General features: G+C 38.0%; 1 protein-coding gene across 1 annotated transcript; it reads left to right on the top strand.

Moving 5' to 3' along the window:
- The first annotated feature begins 610 nt into the window (after positions 1–610).
- On the top strand, positions 611–18,587 carry LOC109481258 (cadherin-related family member 1-like). The gene is made up of 11 exons (XM_019783797.1): positions 611–760; positions 1,293–1,346; positions 3,334–3,423; positions 4,961–5,047; positions 5,499–5,609; positions 8,595–8,738; positions 15,604–15,768; positions 15,905–15,972; positions 16,224–16,470; positions 17,107–17,245; positions 18,541–18,587. Exons 1-11 carry the CDS (start codon positions 611–613, stop codon positions 18,585–18,587), a joined length of 1,302 nt encoding a protein of 433 aa, XP_019639356.1.
- Positions 18,588–20,507: the final 1,920 nt, after the last annotated feature.

Below are 20,507 nucleotides of genomic sequence, written 5' to 3'. Positions count from 1 at the left end.
GCATTGCGGCTGCCGCGAATTTCGAAGGTTGACTTGTTTGTGACGCAAACCCTCCAGTCCCCAACCTCTGAAGTGTATGGAAATTAATTAAATATATTATAAATATATAAATAAATTATATACAACGAATAAATGAATGAATATGATGTATGATGTATGTAATACTGATGACTAACTTTATGAATATGATTTATGAATTTGATTTATGAATTTGATTTATGAATGTGATGTATGAATATGATTTATGAATATGATTTATGAATATGATTTATGAATATGATTTATGAATATGATTTATGAATATGATTTATGAATATGATTTATGAATATGATTTATGAATATGATTTATGATGTATGTAATGCTGATGAATAACTTTATGAATGTGATTATTAATATGATTTATGATGTATGTAATGCTGATGTCTAACTTTATCAATATGATTTATGAATATGATTTATGAATATGATTTATAAATATGATTTATGAATATGATTTATGAATATGATTTATGATGCATGTAATGCTGATGACTAACTTTTTGAATTAGTCAATGAATATGATTCATGAATATGATTTATGATGTATGTAATGCTGATGACTAACTTCCATGACAGGGGCTACAGTGTACATCTTGAGTGCAGTTGATTCGGATAGTGATACCCTGTCGTATGGAGTCTCGGGACAAGTTTCAGATACCCTGTTTATGGTTAATGCAAGCTCTGGGGTCGTTATTTTGAAATCACAGTTGGACAGAGAGGTAAGATTAGCATTTCTTTAGCCAAATCTAATCCTGATAACTCTGGTATTTGGAAGAATTAATGCCATGGTTTGGTAACCAAATTTTCTCAAAGTACATTTTTTTCTAAGTAAATTAAGTCATGTTCTTTTTTAAACGATCTACTCTCAGTTTAAAGATAGAATTCAATTCTTCAATCCAATTCGTTATCAAGACACCAAACATTACAGACAAACATGGCATACAATGTTTCCTGAATGGCGTTGATATTTACATGTACACAAAATGCCAAATATCATATATTTACAAAAACTATAAAACAGTACAGTAAGTGTACAAACAGATATTTACAAGGTCTATTAACTTGTGCCAGACTCTATCTGTGTAGTCTGGTTATAGAGTCTGATTGACTGGTGAAAGAAGGAATGATTATACATATTACAGTTCTGAGTCTGCATTTCAACGAATTCGAACTTTTTCGAACTTATTTTGCTCAGTAATATTACTGTACAGTACTTAGCAGTGATGTTTGATTCCTTACACTATGTTACAGCTAACAGATGAATACCAGATTACTGTAACAGTCTCAGATGGGACAAATCCAGTGGTATGTATTTCTAATTGTTGATATGTATTGACCCTTTACTGACTCTTGTCTATGTCAAAATCACACATTTCCCGTAGTAAAGAGTATTTCACTGAAGAATACTTTTCAATTAGAATCAAATGTTATTTTCTCACTCACTCACTTACTCACTCATTATCATTGGGCATCAACACACACACACACACACATATATATTTATTTATTTATTTATTTCATCTCAAGACGGCTGGGTAGCCCCAATTCAGCTTGAATCAGCTGTTTTCCAAGGGGGCCCAGCAAAATTACACAGGACATAGTAACGTACAGTAAGACAACATACAGTAAACATAAAAGTCCGATTCGTCAAAGAGTCGTAGTCCAATACTCAAAATCCTAGCCGTTCAAGGTACATATATACATGTTCAGAAAGGGTTTAAAAACAATTCGAGGGAAATTTTATTTCATACTAAAAGACAGAATGTGGGATCGTGTGACTCAAGGGCTCAGAACTAAGAGGTCCGGGGTTCGAATCCTTTCATGTCACCGATGCTCCTCAGAGAGGAGAGTCACACTTGACTTATCAAAAAGAGTAGGGGTCCTTCTCGATGTGAGTGGTTCAAACCATTCTGGCCTACAATATGGGTCAGGGAATTTCAGTAGCCTTCGTAACCACTACTATGCACAACGAGTCAGTTAATTTAAGGCCACACCAAGTAAATTTTATGGATGACGTCCTTTAGAGACCCTAAATCTAATGCGAGAGGGCGAAAAAAAAACAAGAAGGGCCCTAAAAAACAAGATGCCTAGATTAGAAATATACTAAGAGACGACAAATGTTAGGACACAAATTGAATGAGGTGACACAGTGTTACAAGCAAGAAGTATTTCATTCACCATCAAAATAGCAATAAATCAGATGGAACAGCAGTTATCGTCGTGTCCTGCTTCTTTCATCACATTTTTGCTCTTTACCCATTTCGCGTTACGGGTTTAACGTCAATCTGACGATTTGCAGCACCGTCGTGACTCTTTGGTCATAGTTACAGGAAGCGGAATTTCTTGTTTTTTTTCTAGGAACAGGCCAAAATCAATGCGCGCGTGGACGTCATCCATAAAATTTACTTGGTGTGGCCTAACCCTCAAACACCCGAACTTTTTTTGTAACGTTAATGCCCGAACGGGGTCTAAATGGACCCCATTTCGTTTCTTTTAAATTTATACTCCTTTTTGCATTCTTTCAGTGATCTTTGCACATACATTGGTTAACGATAGTAAGAGGTATAAGTTTGCATAATTAAGTGTAAAAATTCCAGCTCATTATCATAATTTATGCAAAAATAGGTTGAAGCCTACAGGTATGAACATGGGGTTGACCTTTGACCTCATATGGTTGTCAAAGGTCTGAAAACTCTGAAAACCTGATGTCCCAATGCCTGAGGTTGAGGTTACTTGGCAACCTGCATAATATTAAAGCAACAATGCTTCCTTGAAGACATTTTGAGGACATCCAAACAATTTCGTGTGTAGGAAAGTGCGAAAATATGGCTGGGGTCCGTTTGGACCCCAAACAGTTTTACATCAGACTTCCCGTTTTTATTTTTACAAATTTTTTACAAATCTCCGAAAAAATTCAGGAGAACTTGAAGTAGAGGTTTATTGACAAATTCACGGAAGGGATTTTTTTTCGAATCAAAAATTTTCAAATAGCACATAAAAATATACGCCTGGGGTCCAAATATGCTTGTTTGTTGTTTATTTGTTTATTTATTTAGCAATTTCCCATTAGTGATAATATATACATCACTATTCTTCCTGGAGTCCTTTACATAAAATACAACTATTATTTTCATCTTATCAACATAGAAAGTTACACATTAAGCATCAATTAATACATCAATTAATAATATTACATTATACGGTATTTCAGCCGTGAATCATCGATTACGATGATCCATGAGGTCCATACTGTATTGTTTAGTGTTTGTATCTAAATGTTTCACTTTCCTAGGTACAACAGAACCCGACCATCTTCATAACTGATGCCAACGACAACAGTCCAGTGTTCCAGGGTGTTCCCTATGTAGTGGATGTCAATGAGGTGAGTTGAACTGCAGTCTTCGTCTGTATCCGGATCTCATTGCACCTACTCTTAAAAGAAACAAGAGTTCCACGATCTCATACCTTCGCCAAATGATGTTAACCCTTGCGGTTGACGAATTATATAATTTCAATCATTGATTTTGTAAATAAGAGCCTCATTTGCATGGATTATATCAGTTGATCATATTCTCCACCCAATGACAGCCTTATCTTAACAAAAAGGCTATTATAGCACTTCCCTATAAATTATGCAAATGAGGTCATGATTTGAATAAATTATGTTTTTGATGTTCACTTTCACTTAACTTCCAAATCTGGCAAGTATGAAATCCCCAGCAGTTACAACTATGATATTATAAAAATTTGCCATTAATTACGCAAATTAGGTCCTCATTTGAATAATCTATATCCTCGGATGTTTTTTCTCGTTCTCAAGTAGATGTCACAAGTCTGTCATAGTTCTATTATCAAAACAGATTTATAGAATTTCCTTATTAATTATGCAAATTAGCTCCTGATTTGCATATTTGCATATCTAATTATGTCAAGCATCACTTCAATTACCTACATACCAAAAATCACGACAACCCGTCAACCGGTTCTTGAGTTATCCTCCTTCGAAAATGTTTTCAAAATCCTGCAGTTCCAGAACAGGCTGTTATTGCAACCAAACTCACGTCACGTCTTCCCTAGCCCAAGAGCTATCTGCCATTCAACATTCATGACCCTAGCATGTCCAGATCACGAGATATCAAAACCGGAAGTTCTGCTGCAGTACCTAGAAAAGCTGCCAGGGTCCCAAAATCTAATCATTTCTAGGTCTCATCAAGACCTACCCACCTACCAAGTTTCATTCCAATCCATGCACTGCTTCTCGAATTATCTTGCTAAACCACACACAAACATACAAGCATAGTTACAACCACACACACAGACAAACGCTACTGAAAACATAACCTTCTTGGCGAAGGTAAAATAAAGTCAGTAATCAGTTACTGCCATCGAAAACTGTAGTCTATGCCAGTCTGATCATCTCTTTCTGCATAGTTACCTTCCGCCAAAAAGTGACAGTTTTGGGCAGCGTATGTCTGTGTAAGGATGTGTGCATCTGTCTGTCTGTGTGTGGACACGATACACCGAGAAGGCTGAGATGGACTGCTTTGATATGTGGTGGGTGGACAGGTTTTCATGAGACCTAGATTTTGCCAGAACCCCCCCCCCCGTTCCGATTGTTATGGCACTGCAGCAAAACTACCAATCTCGTGTTTTTGACAGGCTAGGGTCACGAAGTTTAGCTATTGAGTCTTTTGCTCAGGAAGAATCGACGGAAATTTGGCCCATGCATACTTTTGCCCTAGAACTTCAGGGGCGCTTGTTTAAGAATATTTGAAGGACGATAACTCAAGAACCGATTGAACAAGCTATTATTCCTAAGTGGTAACTGCCGGGAATTTCATACTTTCGACACTTGAAAGTTTCACGGGGAATTTGATATTTGCTGATTTATTAGTGGCCTGTGTCCTTGTGTTTGTTAGAATGACATTCAACAAACCAGCTTATTCAGAGTGACTGCAACTGATGCAGACCAAGGGATAGGGGGGACTGTGTCCTACTTTCTTGAGGTGAGTCACTGTACATGAAATAGTATATATAATTTGTTTCGATTTCAAAATTCAAAATGGAGCCGATCGTTTTGAAGAATATATTATAACTTCTTATTGGAAAAATTTCCTTCTACATTGATTTATTTTTATACTTATTGTTATTGACCATGTAAAATTTGATGTATATGATGTTGTATATGTGTTTTTGTATGGGGGGGGGCAACTTGTAAAGGTGCGTATGCACCTGTTTTGCCCTCCCTTTCACACTGTGAAAAATCGAAATAAACAAATAAATAAATAAATAAACAAGTATGCTAGCTATGGGATAGGGTTGATTAAACTTACGAAGAAATGACCAGAAAATTCACATTGAAAACCCAACTTTTAAAACTGCCCTAAAATCGCATTGGGTGTCTTCAACCATCAGAGTATCTGAATCTGTGGTGCTAATTCGATTGTTTGGTTTTAGATTGGAGATGAAACAAAGTTTGAGGTTGACAGACCGACTGGAGTTGTGAACTTAAAGGAACAGCTAGACTACGAGACATCATCTGTGTATCAACTCCGAATCAGAGCTCAGGTAAGAGTTTGAATGAATGAATGGATGGATGGATGGATGAATGAATGAATGATTGAATGGTTTATTTGATCAACATGATCCATAAAAAAAGTACATCGCAGCCAGGTAAAGTGGCTGAATTGCATACTTTTGACAATAGATAACGGTTATTTACAATTTGACATTTGCTACAAATATTTGAGTTTGAGTTTATTTAGATCCACAATTAGCTTAACAATTCATATTGCAGCTATTCTTCCTGTGGTCAATTAACATATACACCTGACACACATAAAATAACTTATACAGACATAAACATGTACAGAAACTCCACAAAAACACCAAGTGACAGAAACAAAGCTAGCTTACATGACCGCCATATATCTAAAATACCTATTTTACATTTCTCCAAAAGTTATTGCACATTGTTCCATGCCTCTACAATTTCATAGTGTTCCAGGTTTGTGACATCCGATACAAAAAGCGTTTTCTCTGAGCATTTGTTCTAGGTTTGGGGAGACGGATAGTTTGTGACTTTGTTGATCTGGTTTGGTATCCATGTGACTGAAACGTGATCTGTTTATACAGGGAAACAGGCTGTCTGTTCTCCATCATTTTGCGAAAAGTCAAAAGGTCTTTCTGTTGAATCCTCTCTTTCACAGGCAACCACCCCAACATCTGCAGCAAAGCGTCCTTGCTTGTGGATCTGTTGCATCCGAGGGCAAGCCTCGCAGCTCTGTTTTGTATCACTTGCAGCCGCTTTATGTTCTTCTCTGACGTACTTGCCCACACTGAACTACAGTAGTCTAGGTGGGAAAGTACCAGGGCTTGCATCAGTGCTGCCCTCTGTTTGCGCGGAAGTGATTTTCTCACCCTACCCACTTGGGCCATGCACCTGTTGCATTTCTTTACTACGTGGTCTATGTGATCGTCGAATGTGAGGCTTTGGTCCACATGAACTCCCAGAAGTTTGACGGTAGGCACTTGCTCCAAACTCTGCCCCCTGAGTTCCAGCTGTAGAGCAGGGGCAAGCCTTGTCTTCCTAGAAGTTCCCACTAGCATGGTCTTTGTTTTGCCATTGTTAAGTTTGAGCCTGTTGTAGTCCGACCATTTAGCCACACATTCTAAATCCACAAGAGCCTTGGCTTTTATGTCCTGTACGGTATGCCCTGCTGTATGTACTGTACTGTCGTCTGCATACTGATCCAGTTCCCCATTTTCTACTGTTCCTGCCATGTCATTGACGTAGATACTGTAAAGTTGTGGTCCCAAACAGCTGCCTTGAGGCACTCCGCATTGTAGCACTCGTGTTTGGCTGTATGCTCCATTTGCATACACCTGCCAGTTGCGATCTGATAGGTATGACTGTATCCAGGACAGCGCATCCGCGGAAAACCCGTACACTGCAAGCTTCTTCAGAAGCAGGGTGTGGTCCACTAAGTCGAAAGCTGCACTGTAGTCCAGCAATACCACTGAGGTCATCAGTCCCTTGTCCATATTGTCTAACCACTCATCTGTCATTTTCAGGAGGACAGTTTCCGTGGAATGACACTTCCGGTATGCATGCTGTGCTTCTGACTGATGACTGGATCCAGAGAAGTATGACACAATCTGGTTACTGGCTAGTATTTCGCAAACCTTGCCACAAGTTGGCAGCAGGCTTACAGGGCGAGAGTTTTGTCCAGATAGTGGTTTACTGTTGTCTTTTTGGAGTGGGACCACTTTGGCATGTTTCCATTTTGCTGGGAATGTTCCTGTTGCAAATGACAAGTTGACTATGTAGGTCAGAGGCTCTGCTATGACGTCAGAACACATCCGCAGCAGTTTGTTGTCTATCCCATCCCGACCTGGGGCTTTTCCATCTGGAAGTCTTGCCAGGATTTTCTGCACGTCCTTTACAGTAACTGGGTTGAGCTTGAAGGACTCCTGCCCTGGAGTTGAGTGTATTTCACCATCGCCCGTGTAATCCATACCAGCACGAAGGCCTGCGACCTTGGCCTACAAATATTAATATGCATGGTAATAATGTTCTAAATGTGGAGAAGTTACTGTTCGTTTAGTAGTTTTATCATGTACGGAACAGGACTGTTCTTGTATCTGTTTGTTTGTGCTCTGAATGTGGACCGAAGGTGTTTATTTTTTGTTTTACTGTACGATATTTTGTCTTGATATTATATGCTTTTTTTGTTTAGTTTGATGTCTTTTCACTGACATGGAGTCTGTGCAAGTCTTGTGTGCTTATAGAAATCTTTAAGTTGTAGTTTTAATAATTTGAGACTTACAATGTGGGGGTAGACATAATAAGTTAGCACTAAATAATTATAATGTGACATATATCTGTAAATAAAACCTGTAACGTTACATTGCTTGAATAACGTTCAGGAACTGAACCATTAAAAGAGAAAAGGAACATCTAAGATATAATTATTATGGAAGCTTGTGCTTATTCATTTATACAGTTATTCAACTCTAAGCCCGATAAATGAATCGTGCATTGTCAATGTCAATGCATTTATAAAATGCTAACTGTTACACATATAAGATCTGTTCCAAGATGAAATATCTAATATTTTTATTTTCAAATTGGTATGAATATCGAAGTCCTGATGTTCCATGTATAGAGAAGGCCAATTTAATTTGTTGTTTCTCGGATTCTTTTTTATTAAAAAAATATGAAGCGACAGGGTGACATTAAAAAAAACAGGCCAAGGCACCCCATGATAGCAGGAAATGTTACAATGAGACATGCCAGGCTGGTTTATAATCAAAACAATAGATTTTTAACTTTTTAATGAAATAAAATTGCATTGTTACATTGAAAAACTTGAAGAACTAGAAAGAAATTGACTTTTTTTAAAGATTGGGGCCAAAATATGTCTTTCCTTGAGCATTTTGTCAATTTAGAACAATTTTTTTTGCATATCCGAAAAAAATGGACAGGGCGATCAGAGAGGCAACAAATTAAATTGGTGTGGCCTAAACACCCGATATGCCTTCTTGCTTTAGGATGGAGGAGGCAGCTTACAAGGAAGCCAAGTTTTCCAGAGCAGCACCACTGTCCTGATAGTGAATGTTGTTGATGAGGATGATCAGCCTCCTCTGTTCTTGGGACAGCCTTTCTCAACACAAGTCAACGAAGACACTCTAGTGGTGAGATGTTTGGGTCGCTCATCCTTGACTTGACTTGACTTTATTGGGATCCACACTTATCTTACAACAATTATTGCAGCTATTCTTCCTGTGATCCTTCAAGACACACATGTCACACAGTTACAAAATACCAAAAACCAAGATAGTGTTTGTTTTTTTGCATACTTTGTTTATATTTATATTGTAATTATACGACTAATTGTAACTGAACTGAAGAATTTGCAAAGACCCCTGACCTACCTCCCCCAGACCTCTTGAAAAACGGCTCAGGCCGAAGAGTTGTACTGCTACACAATTGTACAGTACATTTTAAAGCTGAAATAAAGGTTGAAAATAAAATAAGGCTATGCACATCATCACCACTTGATTTCATTCCAGGCACTAGCCATCCTATACAAAAATCTCATTTTCTGTGCATTCGTTCTGGTATTGTACCCATGTGACTGTAATGTGATGTTCTTACACAGGGAAATAGATTGTCTTTCATTCATTATTCTACTGAAAGTCCTCGGTCCATTCTGATGGATCATGTCTTTCACCGTTTGCCACCCTAGCATCTTCAGCATACTGTCCTTGCTTGTGTACCTGTCACATCCATTAACCTTCTTAAGGATTGAAGTGATTCAATTAGTCCGAGCACGTGACCTGGGGACACGTCATTCGAGTAATGATCGGCTGTCTCGGCTGGTGTGCTCTGATTTAGTTATCTGAGATATGCTTATTATGGAAGTGTGTGCTTTTTACCTCCCTGAAAAATGGAGGTATTGTTTTCGGCTTGTCTGTGTGTGTGTCTGTCTGTGTGTTTGTGTTTCCGGGCATTTGCGACCAACATAACTTTTGAACCTTGGATGGATTGTAATGATATTTGGTATGTGCGTAGGTGTTGGATAGGGAAAGGTCAAGGTCAATTTTGGGCCTCCTGGTGGATGACCTTAGTACTGCAGCAGAACTTACGGTTTTTGTATCTTTCGTATCAAATACTGACCTAATTTTCATAATTAATCTGAAAACTCTATGACTCCTTAGTTTTAAATGATAGGAATTTCATACTTGGGACATGTGTAAGTAAATCAAAAGTTAACATCACGATGCATTTATTATGTTAATGTGGAGGTCATTTGCAAAAGTAATGAAGAAATTTACATTTACATGTCAGAGCCATATTTCATGGAGGTATGAGATCTCGGAGCTCTTGTTAATATTTAGGTTCCTTCCAGCGATTTAGACATGTGTAGAATGACTTATCTTATACCTTTAAAAGCGTGAGGAGTAATCTTTCCTGAGGACTAAGATCAACTTTCAGGTTAAATGTTTTTTTTTTCTTTTTAGGGAACGTCTATAATTACTATCAATGCCCGAGATGGAGACTACGGCATCAATAATCCAATCATTTATTCTACTGAAGGGGGTAAGTTACAAAATATTTCTTTGTCAAGGCCCCACATTAAATAAACGTAGGTGATGTAAGATGTATATGCTCTTATTATATTGATATGATTGATTAATTTGACAGTGATAGAGGAATTTGAATCATGGCTTGCAATGCCAGTAGGGACGCAAGTGACGACTCGAGTCCGTCGAATTACGAACAGACTCTCACATGTTTAATTGAGACATTGGAAGGCAGGCGGAAAGCCAAACAAAATGGAAGCGCCTGCAGACAGGGAGCACGTGGGGCTCGTGCCACACTAGATAATCAGTCTCATGTAACCAACACTCAGTTACCCGAAAAAAATAAGTACAGGTCATCGGTACCTGCATAGAGCTGATTTTCTAAAGGATGCGCTATTGAAAAGCTGCAGTTATTGCAATATGCTAGATTAATTGCAGTCACACAACAGTACAACACAACGGTTTATCACAATTATCATTATTGTTATGCTGTTTGTATTGATTATTATTTCTTCTTATTCTCTGTTACTCCAACTTATGTTGGTCTGGGAGCAAAAAAGGGGAAACTCCTGTTTCCCTTGCCCCTTTAGAGATGTGTAAAAAAAACTGAAATAAATAAAACGTACCAATTACACAACAGTACAAGAAGTTTGCATTACCTGCTACTGGTTTCTAACAAATTTTAAGCTATTTATTGGTTTATTTGTATCAACATATCAACAGCCTATCTCACAGCCTTGGCATACAGGGCTGAATTTTGATGCTTATTTACAATATAAATCATTAATTAATAGTAGGTAAATACAAATTACAAATGTCGGAATCTACAGATTGATATGGTATCACTTTGATTCAACAAATTTAGGTATTTACAATCGTACAAACTATGACAATCTTACGTCGTACAAACCTTATATCACTTAAGCTTTAACATATATGTAGAAGAATAGTCATCAAAATAAGACACTTTTAAATATATCATATCATGTACAAATAAAGACGCCATCAATGCAGTATGTAAGTATATTTCAAAATGTTTCATAAAGAGATAAGAAGCCATTAGAACTTAGATTGATACCACTTTATATATATATATTTCTTTTTAGCATTGTATACCTTAGACCTGATGTTAGCCTTTCTTTATTACTATTGTTGTAGTACTCTCTAGTACGCTGTACTCTGTACATCCATGCATTTATCCCCCCGGGGAATAAACATGCAATAAAGTTTCATGAATAGATAAATAAATCACCATCATAAATCATTTCCTGTGTCACAATAAAGTAGTGGTCAGTGGAACTTGTGGTGCAATTGCATATTGTACTGTGACGAAAGCGGTTATCTTTCATTTTAGATGATGGCACCTTCTCCATTGATTCTACCACTGGAGTGATCAGACTTGCTAAGATGCTGGACAGAGAGAGCAAGACGGACGAAGGAGGAGTTTACCGTTTTGATGTGCAGGTAGGGAATATTCCACATGTCTAAGAGCTATAAGAACATTTAATTAGAATGTCAAAGATGTCAAAATGTGTCAAATCTATTACGTAACGATGCTAAGAGTTCAACTTGGAGCCTCTAGTTTATTGTTTTGAGTACTGGGTCTAAACAGTCAGGCCATAACCCAACCATTACCTTGGTGTCATCATCATCATCATCATCCACTGTGTTCTGTGTCTACAGTCGTGTGGAGATGTCCTGTAGCCGCATTCAGTCTTTCTTCATCTCTTTCCACCGTGTCTTCTGCCTCGCGAGCTCTCTAAGCTCCTTGAGTTTCTTTTTACCTTGGTGTGGCACACTGAAATGCATCTTATGAACATATGGACATTTAGTGAACATAAATCTGCATTACTTATTTAGTGCTTACTTTGGCCATAGACCACCGATAACCACCCTCCATCCTGCTCGTGTCTGGTCTTCCCTCACTACAAACTCACAGTGCTGAGCACACTTAGATACGACTGGGCCATGTTAACGTTGATTTGGTTGGATATGGATATGACATATGGATGACATCCCCCGTGAACCCCAAAACTGCCAATAAAAAAGTTTGGCAAAAACGTTGTCTTCATCATGAAATCTACGTGGTCATGAAGGTTGAACAAATGACTACAGTCAAATCATCATGGTCTTATCTAGTGGCATGACATGGTACACTCTGAACTCATCTCCAGGCCAGAGAAAACAGCTTCTGGTCTAGGTCGGCAAACAGAAGTGTGCACATCACTGTGGTTGACGTGAATGACCAGATCCCAACATTTTACAACGGCAGCGGAGACTCCCCCCAGGACTACTTCACAGCCACTATTCCCGAGGGCACGTCAGCTGGTATTCCCCTGGGAGGTCTGGACATGAGGGTGGAGGACAACGATGAGGTAAAAATGGTCAGATGACTGGCATTAATAGAGTTCAACACTTTGGTATTGACACAACAAAAGTACAACAACTTTCGTAAGGTCTAAGACATGTATCTGTGTCCATAATATCACCAGGGTCCATAATATCGCCACCTTGAGAAATAGTGTGCTTTAAGATATTTTTACTGCAACATACCCTAGGTATGTACATTTGATGTGTGCAGGAGTGCATACCAAAAGTATGTTGCAGTAAAAATATCTTTAACTACACTGTTTCTCAGGGTGGTGATATTATGGACCCTGGTGATATTATGGACACAGATGTTACAGACAAATATAAATGGGTACAACAAAATTAACCTACGTTCAAAACAATAGATGAGTGAACTAATACTACTTGTTCCAAGGTCTAAACATTCTTTCATATATTTGCCTATTTGTACACAGTAAAGGTTAACGTCATTACCTTCTAGGATGAAATTAAATTTATCTATAGCATCAAATGTAACATATTCTGTGGAATTTGACGGAGAGAAGGTTAAACAGCTTTGTGCGTTTATCGTTATGTAGTGGACAATCCATAACAAAATTGTTAACAGAAAAGTTAGAGAATTATAATTTGTATACATGAAGAGCATGTTTCATGCCAGTTATTACTGTTGGTCGTCGTTTATCAAGTAAGGCAACCAAGTCCATTTTAACACAAACACTGGAATCCCAACCCCTTGTGCTCTCACTCTGTCCTCGGGAGTACCCTTTATTACAGCTACTGCTGTAGCCGAGGCTATGGAAGTTCTGAAAAGCAGCCGGCCGAAAACTAGCATTTAGCTTCTTCTTGTTACCTTCGCCAGAGGGTTATGTTTTTGGTAGCGGTTGTCTGAATGTATGTATGTATGTATGTGTGTGTGCTTGTGGTTTAGCACTATATCTAGATTTATGTTGTGAGTTTCCAAATAACACGTACATGTATGAGAATTAATGCACATTGCTTAGAAATTGAGAAGGGTCGTCACAAAAAGATACCAGCCGAGAAAAGAATGTGCCCTGCCTGCAAAGACAAAGTTGAATATGAGTACCATTTTGAAATGATATGTCCCTACTATAACGAAGAAAAGAAAAAAAAACTAATGATATCATGTAAGAGTAAAATAACACTACCTGGAACAAGTAGAGAAATTTTCAACATGCTGTTATCATGCCCCGACTCTGTATCTGTTTATCTAGGCCAATACGTACATAATGCTATACAAGAGAGAAACAGTGTCACAGCAATGTGAAATGTAACAGTCCATAATAACATATATACATGTATTGAAGTTAGATTAGTACACCAGTAGAAATAGTTTATTGTTATTGTTATTTGCCATACTTTGTATTCAATGCAATGGAGCTATACCATTATCATGTCACAGTTTGTTTACCTGTTCTAAAAAACATTCTAGAACGGTCAGTTAAAGAATAAAGATCATTTTAAAGTTTTCAAAGTCAGCTATGTTTGATTTTTGCTGCGTCTAGTTTTGTTGACACAGCATTACATGCCGTAATGGGTGATTTAGTTGTGACAGTAGACAAAAGTAGTACTGTATAAAGACCTTATATTAAGGCTAAAGCTAAACAAACACACTCCGCGCTACGCACCCCTGTACAATATAAACGTCAATTGACCGACATTGCGGTAAACAAACCGTGACGTAATGATGGTATAGGTCCATTTTTGCGCAATAAACTTGATCTGTATGTCTTGCGTCCTTTCAGGGTGACAATGGGAGGTTCACCCTGACCCTTGATGAAGAAGGCAGCAAGTATTTCCAGGTGGTGCCGAGTACTGTTTATGGACAGGCTGTAGTGAGCATCAGAGTCAAGAACTCCGGACTTCTGGACTATGAGACACTACAATCTGTGCAGTTCAAAGTATGTCCTCTTGCACTGTACTTTCTAAAATCAACTTTTGATGTGGTAACGTTCACTCATCTGCAATTTTGCACTCACTCACTCACTCACTCCCTCAATTACCCAATCAATCGCTCACTCACTCAATCACTCAATTGCTCACTCATTCACTCACTCACTCAATCACTCACTCAATCACTCACTCAATCACTAACTTACTCAATCACCCACTCAATTACCCACCCACTCACTCAATCACTTACTCACTCACTCAATCACTCATTCAATTACCCACTCACTCAATCAATCACTCACCCAATCACTCACTCAATTACCCACTCACTCAATCACTCACTCACTCACTGAATCACTCACTCACCCAATCACGCACTCACTCACTCAATTACCCACTCACCCAATCACTCAATCACTCACTCAATCCGACAATCGCTCACTCACTCACTCCCTTACTCCGCCAGTCTGCCTGCCCACAAACGTTCTCCGCCTCGGGAAAAGTTGTTGCCATGACCTTATCAATAATGGTTGTCTATTCACTTACAACAACCAAATACACAACTACCACACTAGACAAGCACAATTATTACACAGACCAAACTACACATCCAAAGCAGGCCAACGTACATTTGCATATAGAGCGGCAGTAACTTACAATTTACAAACACTTACACAATACAAGCACCCACCCTTTAATCATTTAAAGAGAGACTGAAATATGGTTAGTACTGAACTCCTGACACTTGACTCCTTTCGAACAATGACCGATTATGATTTAAGTATTTTTTTGTTATTTGCTTGCTTTGTATATATGGTTTATTACTACTATGTTCAAGTACTTTATTATTTATGATCTATTGTTCCTAAGTTTGTATTATTTGGACCTTGACCTCTGTTATCTCATCTCTGACTGATCTTGTATTTTGATTGATGATTTCAATGTTACGCTTAATTATTACTATTTTATATTACATCATTTTCTATATTGTGCTCCCTTGCAAATCAGCCCAAGGGGCTGAAGGGACCACCCATGTGTCTACAAGATGAATAAATAAAGATAGAAAGAAATAAAAAATTACTAACGGTGAAAAGACGCCAGTATACATTGTTTGTACTCTTGTCATAAAAATATGAATTATTACTTCCATAATATCAGGTTCAATGTTTTATTGTGAAGTTATGCAGTACCTTAAACTAGTGTTAAATTTCAGGTCACTGCAAGAGAAGATTTGGCAGCTGAGCATTTGAGCAGTAATGTCACAGTTCTGGTGACGTTAGAGGATACCAACGACAACTCTCCAGTGTTCAACCAGGCTAAATACGACCTGACTGTAGCCGAGAACTCTCCAGACGGGACTGTAGTGGGAACAATCATGGTAGGGAACTGTTTTATTTATCAGTATTACCAGTTACTTTTAAAGAAGTTCATTACAGTCTGGTTTCTTGAAGTTTTAGATATAATTTGAGGATCTTGGTATTTATTTATTTTTTATTTTTATTGTCAACACACAGGCAACAGATCTGGACTCTGGTGAATTTGGTATAATTAAGTACAGCTTGCAAGGGAGTGGATGTGACAGGTAAGTTGTATTGCTGCTTTTATGACAAGAAATACAAATGCATAACGTGGACGGCAAATGGTCTTTCAAGCTCTTTTCTCAGAGATGAAGCTAAAAAGGCTTTGCTTTTGACGAATTATTTATACTTGAACACACAATAAAAGTTTAGCTACACTGGAAGCTTTCGAGACGTCCTCTGTCTCTTCTTCAACCCGGTTAAGATCTCGTCTTTCTTTGGAAATTTCATTTTCATCACAGAATGCATTTTTCAGGTTTGCTATCAACAACCTAACAGGGGAGATAACAGTTGCCAAGGGCAGTGAGTTGGACAGAGAGACCATCCCGCTCTACTTTCTCACCTTGCTAGCGGAGGATGGCGGCGGACGGATATCCAACGCACAACTGCAAATCACCCTGACGGATGTCAATGATTGGACGCCAATCTTCTACAGATCCTACCACTGGAAAATCTTTGTTAGAGATAACGTTGTAGAAACTAGCCAGGCACTACAGATACTGGTAAAAATCACCATGTTCTACAGTGTCTAAATGGAATTTGATAATATCTATTGGTTGTGTTCATCATCTCCTTTTACTGGAGAAATTCTTCTCCGTTTGTTTCCTTATCTGCGTTACAACGTTGTTAGTTATTTTTGTTAGTCGCTAGACTGAGAAAAAGTTTAAAGTTGCAAGAAATATTGTTGTATCAACATTGTGTCAGATATTCCAGGTCATTGGGTCAATGACATAGCCTGGGTACCATCCGGATTTTCGCTACGCAACGCTCGAAAAAGTGATTTTTTCGAGCGTTGCGTAGCGAAAATCCGGATGGTACCCAGGTGATTTTTTCGAGCGTTGCGTAGCGAAAATCCGGATGGTACCCAGGCTATCAATGACAGAGTTAACTACTAAATCATTTTTTCTGTAGTGAAATATTATCTCTATAGTAATCATGTACTCCATAAAGAGATAGGATTAGTCATCAATGATCAAAACTGTATTTGCAAACTACAAATACATTTCAACAAGACATACAAGATTTCACGGAGGAATATCATCGTTGTAATCTTGTCGTTTTAATTAAAAATGTATAGATTCTTACTTACGATGATGATGATGATGATGACACACTTGTAATATGTTGTGATCCTGCAGGCTGTTGACAACGATGAAGGTACCAATCAAGACATCCTGTACTCCATTGTTAAGGGAAATACGCGAGGTATTTTCACCATTGATGAAGACAGTGGCATCATGAACCTGACACGATCACTGGACTATGAAGCGCTCGGTGGTAGAGACGAATTCAGCCTGGAAGTTCAGGCTATGGATAAAGGCTATCCACCTCTATTTTCTAGCACAACTGTCAGTGTATTTGTCCAGGTAATTTATTGGTTTATTTGTATCAACATACCAACAACATATCTCGCAGCCTTGGCATACAGGGCTGGATTCTGATGTTTGTTAACAATATAAATCATTAATTAATAGTAGAGAAATACAAATTATAATCATGTCGGAATCTACAGATTAATATGATATCACTTTGGTTCAACAAATTTAGGTATTTACAATCTTACAATCGTACAAACTATGAAAATCTTACGTCGTACAAACCTTATATCACTTAGGTTTTAACATATATGTAGAAGAATAGTCATTTATAGATACATAAATCATAATTATAAATCAATTCCTATGTCACAATAAAGTATCGGTCAGTGGAACATGTGGTGCAATTACATATTTGTGCTGTAATGCATCTGTTGTCATGTATCTGACCTTATGTGTATGGCCACTCATTTTTCATGTACGGAGTTAACACTTAGTCTATTACTTCAGGACATTTTTTGGGTGGCTGGGCTGTGTGTTTGTGTGTCTGTCTGTGTGTCTGCACGCAAATTGACACTTCACTTGGACGAATGGAAGACAGAAAGACAGTTCTAAAGACAGTACAAAAGGTTGAATAACAAAGTTCTTTGATCACAACCATTTATTTTTCTCGAGCCGACGTTTCGATGGCCGTCTGTCATCTTCATCAGGGCAATTCTGACTGGTTTACTGTGCACTGACACTAGATGTTACTTGGTGCATAGTGCACTAAAGGTGTTACATAGTTTAGTGCACTAAACCTCATATGCCCCCATGATGTAACAATGCCTAGTATGTTTGTCACAATTGCACTGTGTTTGGAAATACAGTAAAAACTAGCTTAAGTGCACTGTGAACCAAGTAACAGTGCACTGTGAACTATGTAACACCTCTAGTACACTATGCACCGAATAACATCTAGCGCCAGTGCACAGTTAACCAGTCAGAATTGCCCTGATGAAGATGACAGACGGTCATCTAAACGTCGGCTCGTGAAAAATAAATGGTTTTGATCAAAGAACTTTGCTATTCATTCGTTTACCAACCTGATGAAATTATTTACGGAGTACAAAAGTTTATTTACATGAAATGGCGTGGACCTGAGAGTAGGTTGACGGAAGGTTCCAGGCAGAATCACAATGGGCAAAAGGTCAGGCACAGTTAACTCGATTATTACATGATTTGAATGTTGACATGTTTTCATGCCGTTTGATTCAGGTCGTGGGCGAAAACAACAACCATGCCTGTCTACCAGCTTCTGGTAAGAATACAGTCTTGTCAAACAACTCATTGCACGATGAAATACAGTGTACAATGTGTTGTATACGAAGTAGAGTAATCTTGAGTGACCCACTATATAGGGCTGTCTCCAAGACTTGTCCGTTCTCATTATTTTCTCATTATTTCTACTGTTTATTGTCTGCCGGTTTTATGTATCAGTTTTGTGGTCATACGTGTACGTCATTAATTTTCTTGTGCCATGATTTTGTTTTTCTAATGAAATAAATAAAAACAAGAGTTCCGCGATCTCATACCTTCGCCAAATGATGTTTACCCTGGCGGCTGACGAATTATACAATTTTAATCGATTTTGCAAATAAGATCCTCATTTCCATGGATTCTATCAGTTGATCATATTCTCCACCCAATGACAGTCTTATCTTAACAAAAAAGCTATTATAACACTTCCTCATTAATTATGCAAATGAGGTCATGATTTGAATAAATTATGTTTATTGATGTTCGCCTTCACTTAACTTCCAAGTGTGGCAAGTATGAAAGTTACAACTATGAAATTATAAAAAGTTCCCATTAATTATGCAAATCAGGTCTTCATTTACATAATCTATATCCTCAGATGTTTTTTTTGTTCTCAATTACATGTCACTAGTGTTTCATAGTCTTATTATCGAACAAAGCAGATTTATAGAATTCCCTCATTAATTATGCAAATTAGCTCCTGATTTGCATAATTGTCATTTGATTATGTCAAGCATCACTTCAGCTACCTACATACCAAAAATCACGACAATCCGTTAACAGGTTCTTGAGTTATCGTCCATCGAAAAATTTTTAACAAATGCTCCTGCAGTTCCAGAACAAGCCGCTAGGGGGTCCAAACTCATGTCACTTCTTCCCTACCCCAAGAGCTATCTACCAACCAAAATTCGTGACCCTAGCATGTCCAGATCGCGAGATATCAAAACCGGAAGTTCTGCTGCAGTACCAACAAAAGCCGCCAGGGGGCCCAAAATTTAATCATTTCTAGGTCTTTTCAAGACCTACCCACCTACCAAGTTTCATGACAATGCATACTAGGCTTCTTGAGTTATGCTGTTCACAGACAAACAGAAAAACAGACGGACAAACGCTACTGAAAACATAACCTTCTTGGCGAAGGTAAAAATGAATTTAAAAAAAAGACCCATCAATCAGTCCCCAGATTAAAACTCTTGTTTTAAAGGACCAAACAATCAGTGATTTATTCCAAAACTATGTTCACAAGCTTTATATGGGAGATTTACCAATAACAAATGACAGTATGTTGACACTTCGATATGTACGTAAGAATATGATTAGGTATAATAACCATTGATTATTAATAATTGTGTCTTAAATGAAAGAATATACATCCCCTAACAATCTCTGGGAAAGGTTTTGTCTCACGTCACTCCGTTACCAAGCAACGGGTCAATAAATTTGCGTCAAAATTTTGATATGAGCAGCGCCACCTGGCAGTCTGAAATAAAAGTACAACAGATATCTTAATTACCCTTATGACGTGTCGGAAACAGTAATTTATTGTTTTTTTCGTTCCGTTGGGTAGATTAATGTGTTCTGTATGACATTGTTTGCCTGTAAACCTGAATAGACAGCAAGTGATAGATCTGAACGATGCTGATCATTTGGTGTATGCTGGCAAATGAGACGTAGCATCAGTAAGGACATTGATGTGCATGTCGCATCAGGACACGCCCATAAAAGCGAAAACATCGACATTGCACAAACAACAGTAAAGCCAAACATATACACGTGCTAAAATTTGAACCCGAGGTAAGAAGAAATAAGCGGCATGCTGCTGATAGTGCATCTAGCGCACTCTAAAAGTCAGCCTAGGCGGGAATGGGGAGTGGTTTACAGAGGTGACGCAAGATCCTGCTTACAAAAAAGCGAGGCAACTTCGG

This window comes from Branchiostoma belcheri, unplaced genomic scaffold (genome assembly GCF_001625305.1).
Source record: "Branchiostoma belcheri isolate BF01 breed outbred unplaced genomic scaffold, Haploidv18h27 scaffold540, whole genome shotgun sequence".
Lineage (NCBI taxonomy): Eukaryota > Metazoa > Chordata > Leptocardii > Amphioxiformes > Branchiostomatidae > Branchiostoma > Branchiostoma belcheri.
This window is presented reverse-complemented; position numbering and strand designations above follow the sequence as displayed.